Source organism: Carassius carassius, chromosome 2, assembly GCF_963082965.1.
Source record: "Carassius carassius chromosome 2, fCarCar2.1, whole genome shotgun sequence".
In the NCBI taxonomy this organism is placed as follows: domain Eukaryota; kingdom Metazoa; phylum Chordata; class Actinopteri; order Cypriniformes; family Cyprinidae; genus Carassius; species Carassius carassius.
In genome coordinates this window covers 31,338,916-31,363,832 of record NC_081756.1, presented here as the reverse complement: position 1 = coordinate 31,363,832, position 24,917 = coordinate 31,338,916, and the positions used below count along the sequence as shown (strand labels likewise).

At 37.8% G+C, this 24,917-nt stretch overlaps 1 protein-coding gene and 2 pseudogenes across 1 annotated transcript; all 3 read right to left on the bottom strand.

Annotated features, from left to right (window-relative positions):
- Positions 1 to 3,370, bottom strand: part of LOC132098886 (ankyrin repeat and BTB/POZ domain-containing protein 2-like) — a 38,568-nt pseudogene extending 35,198 nt beyond the window's left edge.
- Positions 3,371 to 3,593: 223 nt separating this feature from the next.
- On the bottom strand, positions 3,594 to 9,693 carry LOC132098877 (uncharacterized; annotated as a pseudogene).
- A 221-nt stretch (positions 9,694 to 9,914) lies between these two features.
- LOC132108148 (nuclear factor 7, brain-like) lies at positions 9,915 to 12,934 on the bottom strand. The gene is made up of 6 exons (XM_059514726.1): positions 12,059 to 12,934; positions 11,822 to 11,917; positions 11,486 to 11,716; positions 11,336 to 11,358; positions 11,145 to 11,266; positions 9,915 to 10,867 (listed from the first exon to the last, which is right to left on the bottom strand). Exons 1-6 carry the CDS (start codon positions 12,452 to 12,454, stop codon positions 10,323 to 10,325), a joined length of 1,413 nt encoding a protein of 470 aa, XP_059370709.1. The 5' UTR covers positions 12,455 to 12,934; the 3' UTR covers positions 9,915 to 10,322.
- Between the last annotated feature and the right edge of the window lie 11,983 nt (positions 12,935 to 24,917).

Below are 24,917 nucleotides of genomic sequence, written 5' to 3'. Positions count from 1 at the left end.
CTAATTAAATCACTCTGTGTAATTGATGTGATTACACACAATTGATTAAGTTGCATTCTGTGGTAAATAATCAACATACATCACTCGAAGAACACAACGTGGATGCTTAATTATCCTCTATTAACCCTTTGAAATTGCTTTTCAACAAGGTGTTGATTACATCAGCTAAGAACATTATATATTCACCCAAGCTATGAAACATGGCAATATATGATAATACTCCACAGTTAGAGACGCTAAACTGGTGTTTGACAACTACTTAAACAGTTAATGGTGGAACAAAGTGGTGTAGAGTAACTCAAGTTAGAATGTATTCTTAACATGTCTTACTGATTAGCAGTGATTTTTTTGGGCTGTAAGGGGCTATGGAGGGCCATATGGTGTTCCCCAGTGTAAACTCACTCATGTAAGTGCTTTTTCTGTTCTTTATGAAAAGCTCCAAGGTACATTCTTCTTTGAATATTAACAATGTGTAAAACCATTAGTTTTGCTTAAGAATGATGTGCTAAAGGGAAGATTTTCTTTCAGTTGCAATCTCTTTACGTGGACAGTGATTTGATGCTTGTGGTAACAAAACTATGAAGCTGCCCCATAAAGTGTTTTATGTCTTATAATAAAATGCCACATTCCTACATATATTTAGTTCTTGTTTGATGTAAATCAAACCGCAAGTGTTTCCTCTCTTAAGTTAAGTCAATGGAAAGGTGCAGAACATATCTGCTCGTTTGAAACTGAATTAGACAGTCGAATTAATCTGGTCAGACTAAAGTAATAGTTCACATAAAAATGAACATTCTGTTCTGTCATCAGTTATTCACATAATCCAAACTTGTATGACAAAAATAATATATTTTGAGCAACCAGATCTAATTGGAAAATGTATGTTACAAGGTGGTGATTTTGTATGAATTCATTAAAAATGTCTCATTGATTTTTGTCCAACAATGGAAGTCAATGATCATCAAAATGGTTTGGTTACCAACGTTCTTTAGATGATCTTCTTTATATGTTCCACAGAAAAAAGAAAGTCATACAGGTTTGGAACGACATGAGCAAACGATGACAGCATTTCAATTTTGGGGTGAACTATACCTTTATCATTTGAACAGAAATCAGCAATGAGGATTTTCCTGAACATTGATGAATCTAAAGTCAATGCAGTGCAACTTTCATTACTGGCCAGTCTGAATTTTGACTAGCACCTCTTTGGAACAGATGCTAATAGATCCAGGCAAGCATGCTGGGGAGCTGAGGAAGGTCAACTCGCACACAGAGCAGCTGTCATTGCATCCTCAAGGAAGGCACCTTCTCCTCTTCTTAATAGAAAGCATTTGTCCACTCTGCTCTTGAGGGTCCAAGTGAGACCCTCAAGACAAGCTTCTGTACATCTACTGCAGAAAGTGTTTACTTCTGAATATTTCCAGATGACATTTTGGACTTCAGAGAAAACCTTAGTTATAATCTTACTTAAGAAAAAAAGTTTCAACCTTTTAAACACACTTGACTTTTAAATGACTATGGCTGGGAAATGCTCTAATTTCTGCAGTTTCTATTGATTATTAGGCTCCAAACACCCCATTCAGTGGGACTGCCCTCACGCTGCACAGAGCCAATCTGATGTGAACTGCGTCTCACCTGCATCCCCTCATTTGACCAGCTCTTTTATGTTGTCTGTCATTAAAGTGTGGGCCCTAAATTAAATCAGACTTTATCAAAGGACCTATCGCTTTCCTTTCAAAAGAATGACATGTTTCCTTTTGCCATCTAGTTTGCCAGGCTTGTCTGTGACTTCCATTGACCTCTGCCTAAAATTATAGGAATACAATTATCAAATACAATCAAAAACTGATAAACAGTTTAGTAAACTAGCTTTAAAGCTACAAAATGATACAAACATTCTGAGGAGATGCTTGCTTTTAAAAATCAGCCACAACACTCTTGTAAAGTCATACAAATCCAACAAACCATTGTGCTATGCTGACCTAATAATATATTGAAAAAAACAAACAAATTCCAAGAAATGGTTATTGTGTTTTGAGTAAGTGGAGATCTGGCAACCTACAATATCAGGGCATCATAATTCACACTCCCGATGCCATCTGCCCAAGCTGGTCAGTGTAGACAAATACATAGAGACCAAAAGAACAAGACCACAGCAGCTTTCACTATCACAATAGAAAACAGGCATCTTGACCTCATTTAAGTTTTGCAGAACTAAACAGGTCCATATGTGGCTCTGCCCAACATGTGAGACAAGAGAGTTGAAATCTTATCTCCCCTCACTCTCTCTAAATAAAAAAACTCAAACACCAGAATTCCTGGATGAATTGAATTAACACACCAATAAGTGTATGCAAATAATATTTTATACAGCCTATTTTACTCCAAGAGCTGGATGTGTGAAGTGTGCTTCATAGAATGGCATGCATCTGACTGCTTCAGTAACACCCAGGTCAGCTGTGTCTCAGTATAATTGTGCAAAACAACTGGCATGGGTGATTGAGCATTAGTGCACTGTCACATCACTCATTCTGAGTGTATACACGTGAATCAAATTAATGCGTTTCTAAGCCTATGCCTCCAGAAGGGGTGGCTGAGCTACACTTACATTTAAAAAACTAAAGGTTCAAAAAGTGGGTTTCGCCATGAACCATTTTGGCACATTGCAGTATTTTACATACAGATATCATGTTACATTACAAAAGCAATTATTTTGAAGAGCCATTTGTTATTATAAATTAGTGTTTGCTATTGTAATGACTTAAATCAACATGCAGAATAAAACAGTAATTTTAATAGAATAAGAAATGTGCAACCGTACAAATCTATTAACTGGTTAAAAGTTGTACATTACACACTTACATCAAACATTAATGTTGAAGGCACTCTAAATACGTTGCTAAATAAAGACTACAATGGTTGTCCAAGTCGTGAACTCTTATTTTTGTGCAACTTAGGTTTTAAAAACACTGAAATCTACGTTTGTGGTGTGACTTCTACAAATAAAACTAACCACAGGGCCTAAGTTCATGACCACCATAGGAAATTCCCGGGAGAACTGCAGTTCTTCCAACGCCACACTTTCCTTCTGGGTTACAAACTTAAAATACTCGATATGGACACTATAAAGTTTAAACTATTTTCATATTTAATTAACTGTCTTACCACTGGCGTTCTTCCCGCAGATGAGATGTTCGTAGTTTTGCACGAGCCTGAATATCTCAGAGTCATCGCTGACGACAGACTCCAGCTCATCAGCGGTCACTGGAGAGGTGTTGATTGCACTCTGCGCCGCAAGTACATGGAGCCCAATTTCCTCCCAGGGCCGGCTTTGCCGACAGGCGACACAGGCGGCCGCCTGGAGCGCCATCTGCTGAACGGGGCGCAAAATTGCAGAATTATAAAAAAAAAAGTTTGCCTATATTGATAAGGTACGATACGAAAGTCTAAGGAGCAACGTCACTTCCGTGATGTCCCCGATGCGCGGGGCGGGTCGGGGCGGGTCAAGAAATTTTACTTTATTTGCGGGGCGGGCCAAATAATTTCATAAAAGCGGGACCCGCGGGTTGGAAAAAACCCCGACCCGCGCATCACTACTCATAAGCACCGACAGACTTCTGACGCTCTCTGGACAGTCCCTCTCCAGCAACTTTACCCAGGACAACATCGATCTCCTCATCTGTCCAAGGGAACTCTTCTAACTCTGGTAACCTCGGACATTTAGGGAAGATGTCTTCTGGGTCTTCAGGAAGCACCGTGTTCACTGTGTCCCAGCTGTTGTTTCTGCTGTTTAAGGAGTCCGTATAGCTCCACCAGTTTCCTCGCTGTGGAGAGCTGGTGAGCTCCTGCGAGTTGGACTTGGAGGAGGACAAGCTGAGGGATCTGTAAGAATCACCGGCTCCATATCCATATAGCTCTCTCTCTCTCTGTCTCTCTCTCTCTCTCTGTGTGTGTGTGTGTGTGTGTGTGTGCGTTTGTAATGCCATAACTTGTGTGGACCATATTATAATTAATGACCCTGACTAGTACTGGGTTAAAAGGCAATAGCAGCTTACTTTTAAGTACGAGCCAGAAAGTGGTATACTAATACTAGAGAAATATTCCAGCACCTGTTAGTAGTTAGTATACCCTCGTGTAGTGATAGGGAAGGATTATGCTGTAATAATATCTGACCAAGATTCATTTTAATGCACCTTATTTATTCTTCAAAATAAGAAATTTTAACAGGGAAAAGTACATACCTAAAGTGAAGTGACATTCAGCCAAGTATGGTGATCCATACTCAGAATTTGTGCTCTGCATTTAACCCATCCGAAATGCACACACACAGAGCAGTGAACACACACACACACACACACACACACTGTGAGCACACACCCGGAGCAGTGGGCAGCCATTTATGCTGCAGCGCCCAGGGAGCAGTTGGGGGTTCGATGCCTTGCTCAAGGGCACCTAAGTCGTGGTATTGAGGGTGGAGAGAGAACTGTACATGCACTCCCCCCACCCACAATTCCTGCCGGCCCGGGACTCGAACTCACAACCTTTCGATTGGGAGTCCGACTCTCTAACCATTAGGCCACGACTTCCCTACTTCTACAAACAATTTAACAGAAATGATTCCTTCATCAAAACTTCTCTGTATTACTGTATAAGTCTAACACTCTTTATATTTTGGAATTCTCTATTATAAGTACTTTGAATAAACCTCTGCTATTTTAAACTACTCCGTAAGATTGAAATAAAGACACAAACGGCAGAATATACACAAAGCTTAACTGTGTAAAAAAAAAAAAGGAAAAAAAAATTTGGTTTATCTTACTTTATCTCACACTGTACCTTATTGTACAGTGTTACCAGATAAAATAGCATTCCCAATGGAAAGAATGCATTTTCCTGTCCAGCAGCTCCCAATCTTCTCCTCCCCAGCGGTCTTTAAACTCCTCCATGTTCATGCCACCAATTTGATCAAAATCAGACTTATATATTCCAAACAACCCAAAGCCATTCACTTCCCAAAAGCCTGTGTGTGAAAATCAGAGACATCGGAGTAATATACAGTACACCAACAGAGGAGATCTCTCAGTCTCTAAAAAAATGTATTCTAAACCAATTTAGCAAAAACTGTTTTGATAGTTCCACACCAATGTGCATAACCTAGATACATATACTGTACAAATCAATTTTATTTGTCAATTCATGTGCAGTACACTAAGCGAGGAAAATCACTTTCAAAATGCCAGAGGAGGCTGACAGCCTGATGCATGCAGTATTGACCAATCAGAATAAATATGCAAATTGAGTAACAATGTTTTTGGCTAAAATGTGTCTGACAAAGGTAAACAAGAAAATAAATTAAATTAGTCTTTTTGTATTAATTACCAATTACATTCAGATGTAACCTTTCAAACAATCAGCTTTTAATATCACAATGCGGCAACCAATTTCTTTTTGGCAAAAATGTGTTAATATATGACTTTTTAAATTACAGTAATGCTTTACTTTTTTTTTTTTTTTTTTTTTTTTGTTGTCAATTTTCAATGTCTAAAAACTCCACAACACTAAAAACAAATAACACCTTTTAGACAAGCTTCCATTCTGGAAAAGAGAGCTCATCAATCAACTATAAAAAAAATGCACTATTGTTCATTAAACTTATCAAGGCAATGGAATCAAATTTTTTAGGGAGCACCACAATAACTTAAAAATATTGTTCTCAAACACTGATCACCCCAGGTATTGTGCATATTTACAATAGAAAAGTACATTTAAAAACTCAAAAATGAAATGAAAACTCACAAATAAATGCTTTATCTTTTAATCTTCTCTCACCTCTATGTTGTCTACACCCATCTGTAAACCAGATGATCTCTCGAAGTTCCCTTCACGTCTCAAATACTCATACCTACACACAGAGCAAAGAAAAAGATTGTTTTCCTCAGGTACAAACAGTATGGGAGCCCAAAAACAGGACTCGCATGAAGGAAGAGCTTCTCATGGAGGAATCCTCTTGTGGAGATGTATAAAAGGACTCTGCTCTGCAGTTACTTGGCTAAAAGTGGAAAGACACAAGAACTCAGTATTCACCTGGGGACAGTGCTCTCCTTCAGTGCCTGCTCCACATCCATGTCATCACTCTGAAAGTCTACGATGATCACACTGAAATTCTCATCTTTGGTCTCACGGTGCAGGAGCTCCATATCTGAGATAAACTGCTGCACCCAGCGAGCCTGATTCTTTACTGTCACAGAAGACAACTCAGATGAATCTGCCATTGCCAAGCTACTCATAAGTTAAACTAGTTAAACTGCATTCAAGCTTAGGGTGAACATATGTCTTCTTTTTTTCCCGGACGTGCCCTGGCCAAGATTTCTAAAATGTCCTGGTTTTGGCTTTGTATTACAATTGCCATGCTCTCTACAGTCCTCACAGATTATACAGTATGTACACACATTCGCATTGCTTTGATAAATACGCATAAAAATTTAATTCATATTAGTTTTAAATACCTGGTACTACAAAGTGTACCATCACATCATGTCTCCATTCTAACATGGATGGCTGGCAGAGCAGGGGTTTGGCCCAGCTGGTGCTCCAGGGTGTGGTGGTGTGTGTTTGGGTACTAGAGCCGCTGGGGGGTGGGTTTTTGGAGGGTGTATGATGGGACGAGGGCAGAGTTCCCTCTCTGCTCTCAATTCTGTCCTCATATCGACTGCGGTGCAACAGCACATAGATGTAGTCAGATAGGCGCACCATTCTTTTCCCTCCCTCCATCAACAACAGCTCCATCAAATAACGGTTGCCCCTGGCTGAATCTCTCCGCTTCTCTACATTTACAATACGGACCAGAGTGTAGATCCTGATAGAGAGGTAAGAGACAGTGAGCAAAAAAGTTGCTGTAAATAGAGTGCATTTAAAGAAGACAATTAAGAATATTCACATGTAAAATTTAAGCACATACTGTAACACCACATATCCTGTTTAATCTAGTTGTGTCAGGAGTAAAAAAGCATTCCCATTTTTTATAATAAAACTGCATTAAGCGACCCACTGAGAGATTGCTTAGCAGGAGAGTTCAGACTGTTTCAGTACAGGGTTAGAATGAAAAGATAGCTCTACACTTGAGCTGCAGGCTCAGCAGGAAAAACCCACAAATATATTTAAAGGGGTCATATTCATTTTTTTTTTCTTTCACTGAGGTCCATATTATTAGCTGTCTACACCTAAAATATTTATTTATTTATTTTCTGCCTTATCTATAATTATTCATAGTATTAAAAAGGCTGTTTTTCCTGCTGTCTCTTAAACCTTACTCGATGTAAACTCTTTCTATGCATGTCCGATTTGTGAACAATTTGTTCTTGGTTGATCCAGTACATATACACACACACACACACACACACACACACACACACACACACACACACACACACACACACACACACACACACACACACACACACACACACACACACACACACACACACACACACACACACACACACACACACAAGCCTCTTGGTCTTTCTGGATTGATAAAGGAAGACACCAGGAAAAACTTTCACAGAATGTTTTGGTCTGCTTACTGGTGGATGGGGTCTAGTGATGTATATTGTGTTAGTCACACATCTCTTTCTCCAAACTGGTCCCAACCAAAGAATTGCCTGCATTACCTAAAATCTGATTAGCCAAAACATAGAGAGAGGACTTTTGAGGAAGCTTAAAGGTGGATCTTCCCTTCACAGGTGGGCTAGCAGTTTTTGTCAGTTTACTCTTGTCTGGCAGTCCTGGGTCAGGCAGAAGCCATGTTAAAGAACGCCCTCTCTGAACCAGAGCAAGTGTTTGGGATCCCCCTTGCTCCTCACTCCCTCCCATCTGTTCATTTAGAGCCCCACTCTGAGACTCTACGGCACCTTCACTACCCTTTGTCTGTCTTATTTCTGTCATTTTATCATCCACCACCAGAGAGTGTTTATAAAACCTTTCCTCTTTCGTTCTTTTACTCGCATCTTGCTCTTTTAACTGAACAAATTGCTTTCCCTGCCAAAAGATGTAGCTCTTTGTACCCCTGTCTAATTTATAAGGCTTTGAGGGGCTAGTGGACGCTGTAATTTTTGACATTTGATAGGGTGGACTAATCCTCTTGACTGGTCGGTTGCTGGGATTGATTGTCTCCTCTGGGTCGACACCTTCCTCCTCCTCCAGGAAATCTATCAGAAGAGTTAAGTCCCATCAAACCAAAGCCCTTTACATTAATCAGGTAATCTGAAACAAGAATTGCTTAATGACATGATTGAAGAGTCAGTGAGGCTGCTGCAGAGTTGATGGAAATCTACGGCTAATCATTATCATTTCCAGGCCTTCCATTCCAGCCTTTACACACAGGATGTTGCAGCTGTCCAAATAAACAGACAAGGTCCAAAATCAACTATTTGCCACATATTCCAATGTGAACTTTACACTGACACAATTTTTCAGTAACATGTTCCTGTGGCTCAGTGGTAGAGCATTGTGTTAGCAGCACAAAAGGTAGTGGGTTTGATTCTTAGGGAACATGCATATTGGTAAAAAAAAAATCATAATTATAGCCTGAAAATAAGTCGCTTTGGATAAAAGTGTCTGCTAAAATGCATAAATGTAAATCATTATTGTTTATTATTTTGGCCATGTTTAGTGAAAATGTGTCTTTTTTGTAAGTGACAATCAAACACTATTTTAATAATAGTGTAACCTTAACCATGTAATAATGATCCTAATAAAGTTGGCGGCCAACTGTTTTATTTACTTCTCAAAGCCCATTTCTGCTTACATTTGGTGTCTGGTTTGTGTTAATTTTGAACCCTGGGAACACATATGTCGCTCAGCTCATTACAGATGGTGAGATTTTAAAAAGAGCACACAGCTGCTGAATTCTTATCTTTTATAAAGATCCCAGCTGCACACAGACCATCAGGCTTGGGGAAGAAAACAGGCTGGTCATCCTCCTCCTCATCCATTTTCATGTACTTATAGAAGCCAAATCTATATATCAATTCCAAAGAGTGATGGCCATGATTATCTGTTAATTTGTGTATTAAAGGGTTAGTTCACCCAAAAATCAAAATTATGTCATTAATAACTCACCCTCATGTCGTTCCAAACCCATGAGACCTCCGTTCATCTTGGGAACAGTTTAAGATTTTTTAGATTTAGTCTAAGAGCTCTCAGTCCCTCCATTGAAGCTGTGTGTACGGTCTACTGTCCATGTCCAGAAAGGTAAGAAAAACATCATCAAAGTACTCCATGTGACATCAGAGGGTCAGTTAGAATTTTTTGAAGCATCGAAAATACATTTTGGTCCAAAAATAGCAAAAACTACGACTTTATTCAGCATTGTCTTCTCTTTCGTGTCTGTTGTGAGAGAGTTCAAAACAAAGCAGTTTGTGATATCCGGTTCGTGAACGAATCATTCGATGTAACTGGATCTTTTTGAACCAGTTCACCAAATCGAACTGAATCGTTTTAAACGGTTCGCGTCTCCAATACGCATTAATCCACAAATGACTTAAGCTGTTAACTTTTTTAATGTGGCTAACACTCCCTCTGAGTTCAAACAAACAGAAACTGTCAGAAATGTACTTGTTTTATTGATTTGAAGTCACCATACTGGTGATTGTTGATCCCATTTGTTTGGGTCCTTGGACCTTGTATATTCATATCCAAACTTCTGATCTAGTCATGTAAGATGTGTGACAAATTAAAACATTTAATTTGTGACCAGCTATGAAATAACTGTGAAAGTAAGTACTTTGTAACACACACAGAGTGCCTTCGCCTGAAGTTCTGGAGGTCTAGTGCAGAGTATAACTCCTGTAATTAAACAGTTATAATAATCTCCTCTAGACGTTCAGGTTTACTGGAACATTACATTATTGACCTGATTCTGTTTGGATCCTCTACTCAGTCACTCCTCTTCACTACAATTACATTCATATTTGAGTGTAATACCAATCACAATCAATCAAATCCAAAAATCAGTCAAGATCCAGTCAAAAATGGATGAACAGAACCAAGCCCTGCCCTACTTTTGTACTTTTTCAATAATACAATAAAAAAAAATGTTGCGCAGGGCAGGTCAATATTCAGAAAAAAGAAAAAAATATTGCTACTTCTGTTAGTTTGTTTGTATGTTATTTACCTTAAAATATAATTTCATATATATTCAGATATGTGTCGTTTAATATCCATTAGTTTCCCTACAGAATATCCAGTATTTAATGATAACATGCAAAACGATGTAAACAACTAATTATTGTACCTTAATTGATCTAAAAGCAGAATTCGATTTAACTGTGATTTTCTGTTCTTACGATCAGTTTAACTGGTAAGATCCCCAGAGGGGAAGTTTTGCAGCGATTATATAAGAAAGGAAAGAGAGTCTCTGTGAAGGTTGTTGTGAATGAGCAGAGACAGATATTAGTTCGAGGATCAGAGAAGGACACTTTTCCTCTGTCACAGTCCAGCTGAACTCTCACACGCTGCAGCTTCTCTTTAACTGTGAAGCCAATGAAGGGTTGATCTGGGGATTGTGAGCTGTATTTGCTGTTCTTGTAACGCACACGCCAGACATTATAGTTAAAGAAAACCTCTCCCTTCCTTTGGTTTGATGCTGTGGTTATTCCAACACTCCAGTATGTAGTGTCTCTAACCTCCACATCCCAGCAGTGTGTTCCTGAGTTAAAGCCCTCAGATCCCAGAACACATGGATACCTGTCAAACCTCTCTGGATTATCAGGAAGATTTTGACGTAAATCACTGTAAGACACACTGGTCAAATCAGAAGAGAGAGTGAGGAAATAACCTGCTGTGTTTGGATCTAGAGTCAATGGAGCTGCAAAGAGAATGAAATCAGATTAGATGATAAAATATTATGGGATTAGAAATACAAACCTATTTACATAAACACCTTGAGGAACAGACTGTTTTGTAGTCATTATGAGTTTGCATTATGATCATATAATCTTATGAAATACAGTTCAAATTCACCACAAATTTCATAGTACTCACAGTGATTAGATGTATTTCTATCAAATGTTAATCATTCTGTCTTTGTTTATATCTGCAGTATTTAATTGTTTGTACTGGTGTCAGATTTTCTAGAGACTCACTGTGTTGAAGAGTTTCCTGCATCTTCCTCCAGACTCTGAAGCGCAGGTTACTCAAGTAATGTGGCACACGAATCAAAGCTACAGAACTCATCTGTGGATCCCGCTGTGATGGGATCTGGACTCTGGAAGAACATTCAGGATCAGAACTGCACTGGACTTGAGTTCAGATCCACTGAGAGAAAAAAAACTACCTTTCCATCGTGATGCTGAAGTTCTGGAAAACAAGAGAGTTTGAAAAGACATTTTAATATCTCATCAAACACTTTTTTAACAGGTTTCCTTCCATATAGAATTTGATCATTGGTTGGGTAAATGATTGTTGTTTTGTGTTCAGTTGTCACCTTCAGAAAGCAGGCATCGCTGTCCTTCATCATCTCCTCCGTGTCTTTGATTGTGTGTGAAAGAGCAGAGATGTGTCTGTTCAACTCCTCCAGCTTCTCCTTCATCATCTGCTTCTTATGCTCCTCTTCCTCCCTCAGTGCAGTGATTGTAGCTTCTTCTTCATCTCTGAGAAACTGATGAAGCTTCTCAAACTCCTCTTTAATCTGACGCTCGGTGTGCTCAGCTTGAGACTGAAATCACATCACACTACTTCAGTCAGCTCTGCATTAACACTCACTCCACTAATGTCCATCATAAACTCTGTGAATGTTTGAGTCTTTACTCTGTATCCTCACCGTGATGTGTTGAACAGTTTTATCACACTCTGCTTTGATTTCCTCTGCATGTTTGATCTTGTTTTGTAAAGATGTCAGCGCTGTATTCACTTCCTCCTACAAGTTAGGAAGCAAATCTGTGAAACTTAAGTAGCTAATAACTAAGAACTTGTTGTGTTTAAAGGATAAATATATGCAAATATTACTAGCAAAGCACTGTGCTTAGCATATGAAATAAAAGTCATTTTCTGCTCGTACCTTGTGAGATGAGATCACTTCTCTGATGGGTCTGAATGTGTGACTGACATGTTTCTCTGAGTCTCTGCACACTAAACACACCGGCTGTGTGTCCTCCAGACAGAAGAGTTTGAGTTTCTCACTGTGTAAACTGCAGATCTCCTCAGATCCTGATAAGCGCCTCTCGTTCCTCTCCTTTATCAGTGAATCACACAAGTTTTTTAACGCTAGATTACGTGGAGGCTCTGCTCTTGACGATCTTCTTCTGCAGACGGGACACTCCTGAGTTTTCTTGGTTCTCCAAAACTGTTGAAGACATTCTTTACAGAAACTGTGACTGCAGGACAGAAGGACAGGATCCTTGAAGATTTCACAGCACACGGGACAAGAAAGCTCTTCCACAGATTTGGGATCCATTTCCTGTTCTCGTAAAAGCTGCAACGATCTACAATTTACTTTCACTTTCTGACTTTGAAAAGTAAATTACAATTACAATAAAAATCAAACGTATATTCTGTTCAATACACTTCTCCAAATTCCTCATTTACAGTGTCATCTACTGATCTCCAAAACACTGACTCTTTAGCTTTCAGTGTGAAATGGCAGAAATCATAAGACTAGTCACTTCCTGGTAGGGTAAAGGTTGAAGGTAAAGAAAGGTGGAGCTTCTGATGCTTTTTGAGCTTCTGAACAGAGACTGAAAGTACATTTGAACTTTATTTGTGCTTTCATCCACCAGACTCAACAAACTGAAAATCAAACTACCCTGCTGAAAAAACAACCAAACAACAGAAACCTTTACAGAATTTGTAATAGTTTTACTGGTTATAATAGAAATTGTATTGGTTTTTTATGGATACTGTAATTGTGTCTATTGGTCTCTGTTGGGAATTAGTCGGCTTCGGTTGGTGTCTTGATAAAACCAATAAATCCTAATGGAATATGTCCCGAAACACTACAGAAAAACATTTTCAAGGATTTAATGGTTAAAAGTTGATGGTTGTAATGTCTGTAATGGTAATTGTTGGAAACCATTAGAAATTCTGTGTGAATTATTTTGTTTAGTTTTTTCCGCATGTGATAATTTTTTTGAATAGCAGGAAAGGGATGTACCCTGCCTGTAGCAGCACAATAAATAATATATATATATATATATATTTGTTAATGTAATCATAATTTAACATATCATAATTTTAAAAAAGGACAAATTTATTGTTTGATGCAGTTCTTTGTTGGGTTTTTACTGCAGAATGCATCCGAGATGCAACAGTTTATTTTGACTTAATAATGTGCTTCTATATAGTTTTTTTTAATATAAAAGATTTTAATTATCTATAATTTTCACACCAGATGATGTCCATTTTTCTTAAACAACTGTCTCACCAAAATAACATTACTAAACCAGTTTCTGTAAAACAAGGACTTATTATAAAATGTTAAATATTTCTTGAGTTAGCCATATGGAGAAATGTTAGCCTTTAAAATAAGCATACATAAAAAAAAAGAAAAGAAGAGTTTGTGAAAAGAAATTTATAAGAACATTATTTACATCAAAATTACACCTAAAAAAAAAATTAAACACAAAGAAAGAAAGAAAAAAATCCCTATTTTTTCCCCCCCAAATTTTGCTTTTACGTTGCAGGTAATGGTTTATCCTTTTTTTTCAGTAATTCACGTTGACCAAAACACACAAGGAAACGTGTTGTGAAACAAAATACTTTATCGCCGACAACCACAGACATTCGCATTCGGACGGGATAAGTTTTCTCAGAGGATCACTGAATTTGCTGAAAAACAGTAGCTAATTTGCTCTGGAATTATTAATGAGGTTGTATTAGAAAAAAAAAAAAAACTTACGTGGCAGATTTGGATGGGATTAAAATAACCAAGTAGCGTTACGTCTGTGAAACAACCCCTGTAAAACTAGACCCTTTTGAATAGGGCTACAGTTTGGTTAAAATTTCTCAATGTTACAGTAAAAAATACCACCTTTTTTACCCTAACAAAAATAATGTTAATATAAATGTTAATTAGCTTTACTGACCCTGCCCCTCTCTTCAGAGCCGCTCTCTAAGGAACTGTTTTCTTTGGGCACATTCATCGTGAAATTTGCTAATTAGCACATTATTAGGAAAGACGATTTGCAAAGATTCATTAAAAAACTTTGTACTCAGTTCTACTGTTGGTGAAGCTGGATCACGAATGATTCACTCGAATATACAGTAGATGCATTTAAGTAGATTGAGGGCGTATTCTCTTCAGAAACAAATGTTACCCACTGTGTCTTCAGTGGCTCAGATGTTGGGAGTAAATGAGGACTGCTTTGTTCATTACTACATCCAACAACAGAACACCCCAATCATTTAGGAGTCATTCTTGTGTACATCTGGTCCAGCGGTGAAACAATGGTGGACAGCTCACTCAGGGCGGGTCTAAGGGTGCTTTCACATCTCTAGTTTGGTTCATTTGGTCCGAACCAAGGGCAAACAATTATACATTGTAGCATTTTTCAGCTTTTTTGGTTCCTTTTCACACCACACTGATTGCTTTGGTCCGAATCAGTTGAAACTAACCAAAATGCTGTCACATGACAACATCCACAACACTCATTGGCCATGACGTATTTCCTAAACTGCTTTTCGATTGGTCAGAATTTACGTGTGGGAAAATTCCAACATAAGAGGAAAAGCCAGCAAACAACACGGAGACAACACAACTATGGAGAGACGACTAGGCAGGCTGGTTTTGTCCCTGGTCATAATCTAGTACATTGTTTTTATACACCACAATATGCAAACAATACATTTCTATAATGAAGCGCGGATGCAGCTTGAAAACAACGTTCTAATGCACTGCAAACGGCGAGCGGGCATCGCTCGTAACTTCAAGCGGAGGCGTGCATTAATTCTTCTTAACTCTGACATGCTCATGGTCATCTGACCAAATTCCTATGAGGCTCCACACCTCCTCACTACTCCAAGTTTGTCCACGAGCTGCCATGGTAAAGTGCAAACTTTCAAAAAAAAACTACCTCATCCCATAATGCACAGCGCAGCTGACTATGGCAGCTGGTTTAGTCCAAAAATGATCAGTACTTTTTGCAGTTGGGTCTGTTCGAGGTCGGATCACGTTCTCACCACAAACGAACCGCTCCAGAGTTTGTTTGAAAGCGTACCGAGACCACCTCTTCAAGCAGGTCTCGGTACGCTTGTTTGGTCCGCTTTTGGTGCGCACCCGAGTGAGATTGCTGCTTTCACACCTGCCCAAACGAACCGCACCAAACGGGGAAACTAACTCTGGTACGATCCAACTAAATTAAATGAGGCAGGTGTGAAAGCACCCTAAGGTAAGACACCAGTCCTAACACCAGTTACCAGTTACTATCACGGGAGGGGCCTGATTTTGTGTCATCACATCTGAAATCAACTCGATTTGAGAAAGAGGTAAAGATTTTAGTAGATAAAAAATAAATAAATAAACGCTGAGTGGAATTTTATCATTATAGGGTGGTTGTGTGTACACACTGCCAAAACACATTTCAGTTCAAACTACTTAAACAAGTGCATGTAGCATTCATATGACCCCTTTAAAGTATAAACAAATGACAAACATCACTTAAATTAGTCTGTCAACTGACAGATGATTATAAATGGCTTATGAGACTAATGCTAATACATTCCATGTATCTACAAAAATGTAAAACTGTGTGTTTATCCTCACAAAAGGATGAACATTATAGACACAAAAAGCCGTTTAAACTTTTAGAAACTTCTTAAAAACTTCAGAATTTTCATTTTGGAAGTGACCTACTCCTTTAAAGGCAAATTTGTTTTTAATTGTTTGCTTTTTTTATGTTTTCATTAATTTCTTTTCATCTGATATTAACATTTAGTTATGCAAAATATCTATTTTGTATTTTTATATTTCTATATAAATAAATTACTCATTTATGTGCACTAGCGGAGAAACTGAAGCATCTTTGAGGCACAAACCAAACCATCTGAGATTCCCCTTGTCTATATCAAATGACAGAATATCTAATATCAACATGGCTGTTGAATGTAAGACAATTAATACCACATATTTCACTTTGGTCTATTTCATGCAACATCCTTGTCTCATAATATGACTGTAACGGAGGGTCCACATGGTAATTCCTTCATTTCCTGGTCGTTTCTTCCTTACCCCTTTGCACACTGATTCATAGAGGAACATAAAAATGCAACATGTCGCCACCAGTAATACTCCATTTACCTAGACAGATGCGCTGATGCTTGATTTGTCAAACTGGAGAAGGACATTTTTACCATCTTTTCACACAAAAAGACACAGGTAGGGAGTAAAGAAAAAGGGACCACAACTAAGATTTACTACACAAAACATTGATTTATTTATGTGACTGTGAAGTTGTTCATTTTTTTGTCTGTTTATGGAAGAGAGCTTTCCTCAAAGTCTGTGAGTACGAGTTTGCCGTGAGGGAGTAATCTGAATTAAAAAGATTTGAAATGCATTCATGCCTTCACACTTGAACAAAATATCAATTCCACTCAAACAAAGAAAGAAAACACAATACAATTTAAGATATTTTGGATGAAAACCGGGAGGCTTGTACATTTCACCGGGAGGCAAGTACATTTCACTGTCATAGTCAAGAAAAGTATGAAAGACAGACATCAGAGTATTCCATCTGCCATCAGTGGTTTAACCGGTAATGGGACAGTCACAAGCCTCATCCAAAATATCTTAAATTGTGTTCCGAAGACAAACAAAGGTTTTACGAGTTTGAAACAATATTGGGGTAAGTGATTAATGACAAAATTTCATTTTGGGGTGGAGTAACCCTTTAATCGGTTAAAGAAAGGCTTGGTGACGGAGTATGTGAGCACAGTGTAGTGTGAACAATTTCCCCTTTAATAATATTCCCCATTTACTAATCACTCTTGAATTTGCTCCGCATCTGAAGTAATTCAGTATGTTTGAAAACGGTTCATACAGTAACGTATATTAGAAAATAAATTAAATAACAGTTTTAAAGTGGCCTATTGAAACAGTAGTGTGCAAACTTTTTTCCTACCACATAACAAGCTAATAACATGTCAGCATTAAAAGGTATAATTGCTGCTTTTTGCGGTGCAATTTTCGTTTGTGATGAAACATTTTCATCAGTTATTTTACCTATGGATCGATACATTTCTTACAGATTTCTGCTCATTCAAAATTGGATACAGATGAAGTAGCACTGATTACATTCGTTTGAAGGCATTATTGAGAGGGTTATTAATTGTTTTAGTACTTGTATAAATCATGCTTTCAGCTGAAAATATATAGGCTATATCTAGAAGGAACAAACAAATTCCTTGAAAACTAACTGTCTTGCTCATGTCTACTGCCGACATCCTAGCCTTCACATTCTTTCTGATTTGAGTGATCCCTCTCTATCAAGCTAGCTAAATGTTTAACTTTTTAAACTAAATTTTCTTGCTAAATATGCAATTATATTATGGGTCGTTGGCATGAATTGTACTCGTGATGGCGCGGTGGTGGAGCGCTCTTGGAGTGAGTGAAAACCATGATGCTCCAACTTTTAAAAAATCCACTCAGTCAAAATCATAACGCTCCACTCACATACTCTGCTTGGTAAGCATAAGAGACTTCTTAAAAAAAATAAAAATAACCACAAACTTTTGATTTATACACATATCTATATATTAAAACGATTAGTGGGAGCCCACGCCAAGCTGGGGGGAACTTTTAATTGAAATGAGGAAATGAATAGAGACCTGCATGGGCCCGGCCCTTGTCCTATAGCTTATGAGAGTCCATCTGGATATCATGTCTTTTTTCTCTCTCTTCCCCATTACACAGCTATTAAAATAGTTCAGTTTTGGTTTTTAATTGCAAAATGGTCATATTTATTTTTGTGTCTTAAGTTAATTTAGAAATATGTTTGGAACATTTTATGTTTATTAAATTAAAGTTTTCGTTTTTTTAATGGAAACGACAAAGCGGCAGCGGCGTAAAGCATTATGTTTGAGAGTAAAGCATTATGTTTGATCAATTTAGCATTTTCAAACCAATACGATATACATACAATTGATATGTGATGTCTAAAATGTCTTTCTTACAACAATAAACAAATTAATCGATAATTTAAATGTTTTTTTTTTAAATTAACCTCTCCAGTACTGTATTTGTGCTTAAGCTTAAATCAATCTGTCTGATCTGTATCTATTTGATGAAGTGACAGCACACAGAACACCTATATCATGCCACCCACTCACATACAAGACAGGTCTTGAACAATACTGACTCTATAAAAAGATCAAACTAGCATAGTGCAGCAGGGTGCTAGGTATGATTTAATGATTTACTGTGTGTTTTATGCTGTCAAAAATGGAGATTAAAAATGGAGATTAAAGTCTGACATGATTTATTCAAATGAAGTGTAGGCAGTATGGATGCAGACATACCTTATGAGCTACTAGTCAAGCCTAGTAAACATGAAAATAACAAAATCAATGATGCAAACTTCAAATATAGGACAAATCCAAATTTATCTGTAAAGCAACTCTAAAAAGGCAATGGTGTTATCATTCAGCTTTAGACATTTCACTGTTGATTCAGTTAAGTTCAATAATTGTGTAAAGTTCACCAATTATGAAACAAGTTCATTTCAGCTATAAGCAGTTAGAAGTCAATAATATTGCAATTCAACTTAAGTCGGTTTGATACTGATTCAATTCGGTATTAGAGCTGATGTTATAAAATTTGCCAATGAAATGGATAAAGCAGCTCTACAGAAGACAACAGTGTCATCATTCAGCTCAATACATAGTGTCAGTTCCGTCAAATCAATAATATTACTGCACATTAAGTGTCTTTTTAAACCACAAGTCAATGTGTAACAAGCTTTCCTTGATTAACTTATTTAAGATAAAAGATTTTCTTATATAATGTATTTATATCATAATGCACCTGCACTTTCAAAATGGGTATACACACACACAAACATAAAGCAGGTGTGCATAGAGAGAGAGACATAGAAAGGGAGATTAAATGAAAGGGATGAGGAGAGTGATCTCCTACAGAGAAAACACACTGTCCAGTCCCTCATCCGTTGCCTGAAATATTGTGATTTGTAACTGCCACTGGGAGCTGCAGTACATCCAAAAAGCCACACAAAATAATTCAGTGATTTTAGTGCTGTAGGCTTTAACTTCAAATACAAAACAACCAGATTTATTATCTTAATCACTCACACATGCAACCAATGAGTTAATTCATTTGGTCAAAAGCAAATAAATAAGTAAAATGTAACCAGAATAAATACTGCTTCACTGTCCTCAACCCATATACTCACAATCCAGATGGGACCAGCCGCAGGTCTAAAAGTAAAAAAGAGAGAACAAAGAAAGACCAGCTCTGTGAATATTAGACTGCAATTGATTCTGTGGGACCAATTAAATCAGCTAGATGCAAAACACTTTGTACTTCATTGAAATAAAACAGATGTGATAATGCAACAACTCATTTTAAGTGGTTATTTGGGACTGAGGTGATAACAGCTAAAGCTAATAATTTTGAGGATCAGGCCCTTAAACATGTATGCTTTGCTTAGCAGTATCAGTCTGAACTTTATATGTGCATGTGCATACATGTGCAATGCCACTCTCAAGACATTTCACAGAATTATATTTAAAATAAAAAAAGAAACTGTTGTGTTTTAGGATGCATGCAAATTATATGCTAATTTTTTTAAGGAATTTTCGATGTGCAACTTGTCGAGGTTCATCTCATACTAAATTTGTTTCAGTTCAGATAACCACATTTCAGTTTTGTTTTTGTTTTTTTGTTTTTTGAATAAAAGACTGTTTATGGCATGAAATAAATCTATATCACAATCTATAATAAATAATGACAATACTTGTACATTTATCCATCGCAGATACTGTGTTTGATTGATATACCACATAATATTGAACATAAAAAAAGTTTATTTTTTATTTTTTATCTTTTTTAAATTTAAATTCATCACCGTCCCCAAAACCAAAACCCCAAGGCAGATGCAGTCTCCCGTTTACATGTTCCAGATCTACCTTCATACCCAGAATCAATAAAAACCTTTGTTTGACCTCTACCTCTGTGTCTCATAGCCTGGGTTTGTGACACCTGGGGGGTAATTGAGAATGAATGTGGGAAAGTCACATGAGAGGAGACAATGCCTCGATCGCAATATGATTGGAAATGACTGGTTATGTTTGGCTGTGATTGGTTCATGCAATAAATCCTGACTTCTGTGTTTGTGTGAGTTCTGCGTTCACAAACCACAAATCAGTCTGAATGAATAGTATTATGGTGTTAATGGGAAGACTAGCTAAAAAGTTAACAACTCACACTTCGATATAACAGGGTTATAGGTTATACCAACTCTCACGCATCTGGCATGACACTCACGCTTTCAGCATCAATCTCATGCTGAAGTCCAAGCGTGAGTGTCACGCCAGATGCGTGAGAGTTGTCAACCCTGGATATAATAATCACCTTGTTACATCAAAAGACTTAAAATGGCATGTAAACATGATCTGTGAGTTTTTTGTGAGCAGTCAGCTTGGTAAATTGTAATCTGTATTCAGTAATAGACTACAATTTGTAAGTAATCTACCCAGCAGCATCTCTATAAATGAGCTAAGAGTAACTGCAAGAAAGAAAATATTTCCAGTGTCTCTTTAAACTAGTCATCTAGAAACATATTTCATATTTCAAAATGTGCTTCTGCCTGGATTCTCTGACTGGCAGCATGCTCATCAAAATCTGAATGTTTTATGATCTTCCTGTCTTGGTGCTGAGTGGACCACCACCTGCTCCATATGTCCTTGTCCCGAGCCAAGTCTACAGACAACAAACTGTTCAGTCACCTAAACACAAATGCAGGATCTCTCACGCTGAGGAAAAGAGGCACATTGAAGATGCACCATATAAATGCAATTCAGACCACTATACTGCTTGTTGAGGTGAATAATTTAAGTGATGTACCTTATGTCCTAATTACATAACTTATATTTGGTCATTTTTATTTAACATTTACAGTATTTCAGTGTGACAACAATTGTGTCTCCAAAAGACCTTTGTCCACAGAGATTTGAGAGCTCAGCTCTTACTTCCCATCTATAGAATGTCTCACTTGAGATAACAAGTGGCATATGTCCAAAACACACATTTGCATAAACTTGTGTGTTGCGAGTAGCTTAAAACAAATTTCATTAACCTATTGGATAAAAGAGTCTGCACCCCTAATTTCTCTCCCTGTCAACTTCTGCCACACAATTCACAGCAACTACCATCCATTTTTAAATCTTAATCAGTGGAAAACCAAAGGGGAGAAAACCTAGAGCCTTTATGCTATAATTAGAAATATACAAATGTATTCCTCTCTCAAATACAGTCATGGTTAATCACCTAATCTGAAACCATTACTTCACCTCTAACAAAGGACATAGAGCCTCAAGGTAAAAGTTAGAGGCAATGATTTAAAAAAATCTAATTTAGTTGGACTACAAAGCTAAATTAGAAGTAAGAAAATTTCCTCAGAGCAAACATGAGGTATTAGAGAGGCATTAGAGAGGATATGGGTGTGGTCTTTGGTCATGCAAACTTAGCTGAGCTTTTTATTAAGTTTATTAATTAGTGAATGTGCTGATTATTTGATAACCAGCATATCATAACTTGTCCAGTTCAACATCTGTATTAAACTGAACATTGGAATTAACATCTAAATACTGTTGTTGGTATATTATAAATGTGAGACTTTTTTTCAAGGTTAAGGCAGTGGAATTAACATCTAAATACCTTTATGCTAATTCAGATGTTACCAAGATGTTAATTCAGTCGAGAGAAGAATAGTCACATCATATGAGCTAGATAAAAATCTCTGAGTACTGAAATGCATTATTTCTAACTATATAGTAGATATTTTATGCATATTATCTACTGTATGAATAACACTGTGGACAAGTAAAAAGCATTTTACATCAACCTCTCCAGTGCGTGCACACACTACCAGGTGTATCAGGAAAATGTGTAAAGGCCACTTGTTCTCTTAGAATTGTGTGTGGTAAGTGATTATTCCTGACAGTAATTAAAGGAAGGGGAACTCTTGTCACTGAATTGGTACCATTCATCAAATTGTGCCAGTGGGTTAGACTTAATTCCTCTTCAAAAAGCATAAAGGTAAATCATCTTTGCACAGAGCCGCTTTGAGTCTTATCTGGAGTACTAATGGCTGTACAAACCAGAAAACAAATTAGTTTAGTAATAATTAGCAGTCAGCTGGGCAGAAATAAGTGATAATTAAACTTTAACCTAAAGGAAAAATCATAATTTAGATCGTACACTTTACCACTGCTTTGCACTGCTTTGCTCATTAACCTGCTTCTGAAACCAAATAGAAAGAAAAAATTTATATGCAAGAATGGTCTTATTTTCACAGTCAACTTCGCACAATTGAATATTTGTGCATAATCCCATTTAAAGCTATCAGAGATATGTTTATTAAGGCTTCAGTAGACATTACAGTCCTTCGATGAGAAATGTGCCATGCTCCATTCAAGGCTATAGTGCAGTTACATTAATACTGACCTTTCCCATAGTTGAAGTGAAGTTTGATGGCTTTGCCTTGGTTGATGTGAAGATACGTGAACCCAATGGCAAACATAAGCAAAACAAGCAGCAGAAGGAGTTTGAACTGCTTGCGGATCTTCCTCAGAGGAAAGCGCATCCTCATCACAGCAACATCACCAACTCGGTGGAAAAGTCAGACTTGTGCCCCTTCAGCACTGATCTTTGTACAGCTAGAAGATATTGAAATGATGTTTCACACTCACAATACTGATAACAGTTTCCAGAACAGATTCAGACTTTCTAATGAACACCTAAAACTGATTTCTTGGTGAGCATATCTTTCAACAATGATATTCTAAACTTCAGAGTCTGCTGTATACTGAAGGGTAGTCTATTTTTTTATGAATGACATTTTCACACCTACAGTCGTGGCCAAAAGTTTTGAGAATTACATAAATATTAGTTTTCAAAAAGTTTGCTGCTAAACTGCTTTTAGATCTTTGTTTCAGTTGTTTCTGTGATGTACTGAAATATAATTACAAGCACTTCATACGTTTCAAAGGCTTTTATCGACAATTACATGACATTTATGCAAAGAGTCAGTATTTGTCAGTATGTTGGCCCTTCTTTTTCAGGACCTCTGCAATTCGACTGGGCATGCTCTCAATCTTCTGGGCCAAATCCTGACTGATAGCAACCCATTCTTTCATAATCACTTCTTGGAGTTTGTCAGAATTAGTGGGTTTTGGTTTGTCCAACCGCCTCTTGAGGATTGACCACAAGTTCTCAATGGGATTAAGATCTGGGGAGTTTCTAGGCCATGGACCCAAAATTTCAACATTCTGGTCCCCGAGCCACTTAGTTATCACTTTTGCCTTATGGCACGGTGCTCCATCGTGCTGGAAAATGCATTGTTCTTCACCAAACAGTTGTTGGATTGTTGGAAGAAGTTGCTGTTGGAGGGTGTTTTGGTACCATTCTTTATTCATCGCTGTGTTTTTGGGCAGAATTGTGAGTGAGCCCACTCCCTTGGATGAGAAGCAACCCCACACATGAATGGTGTCAGGATGCTTTACTGTTGGCATGACACAGGACTGATGGTAGCGCTCACCTTTTCTTCTCCGGACAAGCCTTTTTCCAGATGCCCCAAACAATCGGAAAGGGGCTTCATCTGAGAATATGACTTTGCCCCAGTCCTCAGCAGTCCATTCACTATACTTTCTGCAGAAGATCAATCTGTCCCTGATGTTTTTTTTGGAGAGAAGTGGCTTCTTTGCTGCCCTTCTTGACACCAGGCCATCTTCCAAAAGTCTTGGCCTCACTGTGCGTGCAGATGCGCTCACACCTGCCTGCTGCCATTCCTGAGCAAGCTATCTGCACTGGTGGCACTCCGATCCCGCAGCTGAATCCTCTTTAGGAGACGATCCTGGCGCTTGCTGGACTTTCTTGGACGCCCTGAAGCCTTCTTTACAAGAATTGAACCTCTTTCCTTGAAGTTCTTGATGATCCTATAAATTGTTGATTTAGGTGCAAATTTAGTAGCCACAATATCCTTGCCTTTGAAGCCATTTTTATGCAACTCAATGATGGCTGCACGCGTTTCTTTGCAGGTTACCATGGTTAACAATGGAAGAACAATGATTTCAAGCATCACCCTCCTTTTAACATTTCAATTCTGCCATTCTAACCCAATCAGCCTGACATAATGATCTCCAGCCTTGTGCTCGTCAACATTCTCACCTGAGTTAACAAGACGATTACTGAAATGATCTCAGCAGGTCCTTTAATGACAGCAATGAAATGCAGTGGAAAGGTTTTTTTGGGATTAAGTTAATTTTCACGGCAAAGAAGGACTATGCAATTCATCTGATCACACTTCATAACATTCTGGAGTATATGCAAATTGCTATTATAAAAACTTAAGCAGCAACTTTTCCCATTTCCAATATTTATGTAATTCTCAAAACTTTTGGCCACGACTGTACATGTAGCCTAAATTCCTCATAAATGTCACAGGTAAAACTGGCATGTCTAATTGGTGTTATGTTATGGTGTTATGTCTAACTGGCTGATGTTGCGCTGTCCTGTGTCTATCTTGACTGCTCACTTCCAGAGTCCATCCAGAACAATATTTGGTATAACAAGAGGGGCAGCTCATCATTTCTGTTATTAGAAGTATCAATACAGGAAAACACACACACATTACCAAAGAATGACGGGTTTGGTGATGCGTCCGTCAAACTTACTGTACACATTCATTTCC

Coding starts and splice junctions, on each gene's coding strand:
- LOC132108148 (XM_059514726.1), bottom strand. CDS start 12,454: ATGGATCCCAAATCTGTGGAAGAGCTTTCTTGTCCCGTGTGCTGTGAA. Junction 11,717..11,821: donor AAACTGTTCAACACATCACG/GTGAGGATACAG, acceptor ATGTGATTTCAG/TCTCAAGCTGAGCACACCGA. Junction 11,267..11,335: donor TTCAGCATCACGATGGAAAG/GTAGTTTTTTTT, acceptor ATGTTCTTCCAG/AGTCCAGATCCCATCACAGC.